This window comes from Caloenas nicobarica, chromosome 15, assembly GCF_036013445.1.
Source record: "Caloenas nicobarica isolate bCalNic1 chromosome 15, bCalNic1.hap1, whole genome shotgun sequence".
Lineage (NCBI taxonomy): Eukaryota > Metazoa > Chordata > Aves > Columbiformes > Columbidae > Caloenas > Caloenas nicobarica.
Window position 1 is genome coordinate 9,705,871 of NC_088259.1, and position 3,683 is coordinate 9,709,553.

Consider the following 3,683-nt stretch of genomic DNA (forward strand, 5'->3'; position numbering starts at 1 on the left):
GGGGGTTCAGTTGCCTCGACCCCCTCAGGAGCCCATGAGCATCGCCGACATCGTCTCTGCGGTAGCGGGATCATAGTGGTGCAGGGGCAGCGGTGACTCATGGCGGGGGGGATGTGAATCACAGCCCCGCTCCCCGGGCAGGATGCGGCCCCGGGCTCACAGCTTGCCGCATGCGAGTGCTGGACCGCAGGCTTTGTCCTCAGCGGGGTGGCAGCGGCTCGCTGCCCGTCTGGGATGGGATGGACTGGGATGGGGCTGCTGCTCTTCCTCGGGGCGCCCAGCATCCTGGGATGCCAGCACAGCTTTCACAGCTTCAGCTTTCGGGTGGGATGAGGGTGCCGTGGGGTCTGGGTGATCTCTCTGAGGGTCCTTTCTGTGCTTGGGCTGGGTCCTCATCACCACTTGCTGCACCAGTGGTAAAAAAAGCTGCACCTCCCTTTGCAGCACAACCCAGAGAGGAGTTTGTCCAGCATGGGTTATCAAATCCCTGTGAGATCCCTCACTCGGGGCCAGCTCAGCTCATCCCACCTCACCCCACCACTGTTCCCACAGATGCCGAGACCCCAGCCGGGTACCGTGGTCGGAGCCGTGGCTGGAGCCGGCAGCTCTCACTGGTGCTGCCTGTTCTGGGCAGAGGAGCCAGAGCTGAGGGTCAGGACAGGCACCACGGGTGATGCCACCCACTGGGAGTGAAGCAGCCGGTGCTGGTGCCCCGTGGTCGGGCTGTCCGGGCCAGCCGGGGCTTGTTATCCATGCCAGGGGAGACAACCCAGGTTTTCTCTCTGGTTGGATGGATGGAGGGAACCTGGGAGCAGCCGGGACACAGAGGGGGTTCACAGCCGCAGGGTAGGAGGACAGAGGAGGGACTGGTGCCACGGTGCTGCCTGGCGCTGCCAGCATCCTCGGTGGCTGGGGCCAAGCATAGGCAGGGAGTGGGCACGGGCAGCGCGTCCTGCCCGCGGCTGATGGGGTAGAAGGGACCAACCCCTGAGCCAGGCCACCGGCCCTCGCCAGTGCCTAAACCTGCTCCTTCAGAGCCAGAACTCCTTCCTCGGTGGTGCTGCCAGGCCCCCGGCTCCCACCCTGATCCATCATCTTAAAATACAGCGAGTCATCGAGGCAGAGCTGCTCGGGCGGCCGGGCCAGGCAGGGCAGCCGGAGCGCGGCACCGGTGAGCAGCCCGGTGACCAGCGAGCCACCGATGGCCACCGCCAGCCCTGCCACCTGGCACAGCGCCTGCCCACCTGCCCCACTGTCCCCCCACCGTCCCCATGCCGCCTCTCTGGCATTGCCCCCGGTGGGGGACACCTGGGACCCGGAGGTGTCCTTGGATGCCACCAGGATGGCCACAGCGCTGGCTGCAGCTCCCAGGATGCCGGGCAAGCCGTGGAGGTTGTGGATGCTGCACTGGTCCTGGAGCAGGAGCTTTCTGGCCAGGAACGGGGTGAGGAACTTGAAGCCGAGGACACACACCACAGCTGAGAGGCTGCCCAGGGTGAGGGCAGCCACCGGTGGCATGGCCATATTGGCCACCGCGCCAATGGCCACCCCCCCGGCCAGGCTGCCATTCTGCAGGTGGCTGGGGCTGAGCTTGCCGTCCCTCTCCAGCAGGCTGGAGGCCACCACGGTTGTCACGGCACTGGCGCTCATGGCCAGGAGGGTGTTCAGGATGGCACGCTGCTGGGCATCTCCTGGTTGGCAGAGGATGGCCACGAAGCTGGGCCAGAAAACCCAGAGGATGAGGGTCCCCACCAGGGACATGAGGTCTGAGTGGGGTGTCGGGGTCTCCTTGGGGTGCACCGGCCAATGCACTGCCCCAAACAGAGCCTTGGACACACCGAGGCCAAAATAGCAGGAGAAGACATGGATTGTGATGGTGCCCCCCACATCCAGGACACCCAGCCGGCTGACAATGGCCCACTCGCTGGCAAGGTAGACAGGGACTTCGCAGGCAGCCACGACGAGGAGCTGACAGGGGCTGGTCCTCCCCAGGACAGCCCCCACAGAGATGAGCACCGTCACGGCAGCGAACTCAGCGGTGAGGAGGTTGCGGAGGTCCAGGTGGACCTGGCCATGTTGGAAGTGATGGAACAAGCCCTGCAGCACCAGCGCCCATTGCGTGGAGAAGTTGAGCAGGAGGAAGTTGTGGGTGAGGACACTGAGCCCGTAACGAGGCAGGAATGTCAGCAGGAGCCCCAGCCCCACCACCAGCATCACCTGGATGTCCTGGAAGAGGGGGAAGATGCTGTAGAGCTGGTTGGCCACCACGCTGGCATCCTCTGCCTGCACCGAGGGCTCATCGTAGGTGACGAAGAGGGTGAAGAAGAGGAGCAGGGTGCCCTGGAAGAGCCCCAGGGAGAGGGGCAGGAGGCGGCGTGGACAGGCAGGGGGTGACACGGCCATCCTGGGGTGGACAGGAGGGGACGGTGACCGGCGAGGCAGCTGGGCGCGGGGCGGCAGCACCCGCAGGACGAGCTCCGCTTGTTCCTACATCAGGGTTTTATGTCCACGGTTAATTTTTAACTGAGGATATAAGACTATGTGCCAGAAGAGGAGTTTTTTCCCCCACCCTTGTTTAAACACAACGCCCCTAAATAACCCACGTGCTCTTGTTTGGTCGCCATAAAAAGTGGACATGAGGGGGTCAGGATTTTGAAGGGAAACAAGAAAAAACAGCCATGGGGCAGAGTGGGGAACAAGAACAATCTGCAAGGAGCCGTCTGGGGATGAGGGTACCAGGGCACACACCCCCATTTAACCCATCCCAGGAATGGGGACCAAGCCACTGAAGTTTCCAGAACGATGCTGGGAGCTCAGACCCCCCCAGCTCCCAGCCCAGCTCTTCCACTCCCACCCAGAGATGACTCCGGCATCACCACCACCCCACACTATGGGATGATGCTCGTTTTGCTCGGCAATTGCCCGGATTTTGTGAAGCGCCAAAAAGCTCTGAAATCAGGGCCGAGAAGATCATTTTCTCACAGATTTGCATTGGTTTGAATGGCTGGAAATTCATTAACAATTAGTGCGCGAGAAAAACAAAGCCCAGAGCAGCCAAGCAGCTACCCCGAAGTTTCTGGGTTGCTGCTTAGTGTGACATTTTGCCAGTGAATGTCTGGAAAAAAAAAAATTTAAAAAAAATATATGAGAACCACAAGAACAAAAGGCAGAAGGGTTGGTAAATATTTGTTCCAGAGAGAAGATATTTTTGTGCTGTCCCTGATCTCAACACCCCTGCCGCGGGCGCTGGCTCTGCGCCGCTCTTCGTCATTGTTACTGGAGGATGAGGCAGGCGAGGGCGCAAAATGGGAAACAATTGTTGAATAATCTGCGCGAGGCTCTTCTGCCAAACCCTCCCTGGCCATTTTTCATCTCAAAGATGCTGGAAAATGGGGGCAACGTATAGGAGGAGGAGGTGCTTTGAAGGCAGTGCCATTGGGGTTTAGGGAGGGTTGTGTTGTGCCCAAGCCATTGCCAAGGGCAGCAGAGTGGGGTGAGAGCTGCAGGGGTTTGCGGGATGGACCCGGGATGTTTGTCCATCCATAATGTGTCCCTGGTGATGCCAATGGCAGCGGGTGCTCCCGCAGGGATCCCTCACCCAAGGAAATGGGGGCGATGGGTGTGGATGCAGGAACAGCCTCCCCCACCTCTTGCTGGTGTAAAAAAGGCAAAGAAAGGCAATT

The 3,683-nt window shown here is 60.8% G+C and overlaps 1 protein-coding gene across 1 annotated transcript; it reads right to left on the reverse strand.

Annotated features, from left to right (window-relative positions):
• Window positions 1–1,017: 1,017 nt before the first annotated feature.
• Window positions 1,018–2,403, reverse strand: LOC135994972 (ammonium transporter Rh type A-like). Its single transcript, XM_065645928.1, has one exon. It carries the CDS (start codon window positions 2,401–2,403, stop codon window positions 1,018–1,020), a length of 1,386 nt encoding a protein of 461 aa, XP_065502000.1.
• Between the last annotated feature and the right edge of the window lie 1,280 nt (window positions 2,404–3,683).

Excerpts from the sequence above, each read along its gene's own strand:
- LOC135994972 (XM_065645928.1), bottom strand. The coding sequence starts at position 2,403 with ATGGCCGTGTCACCCCCTGCCTGTCCACGCCGCCTCCTGCCCCTCTCC.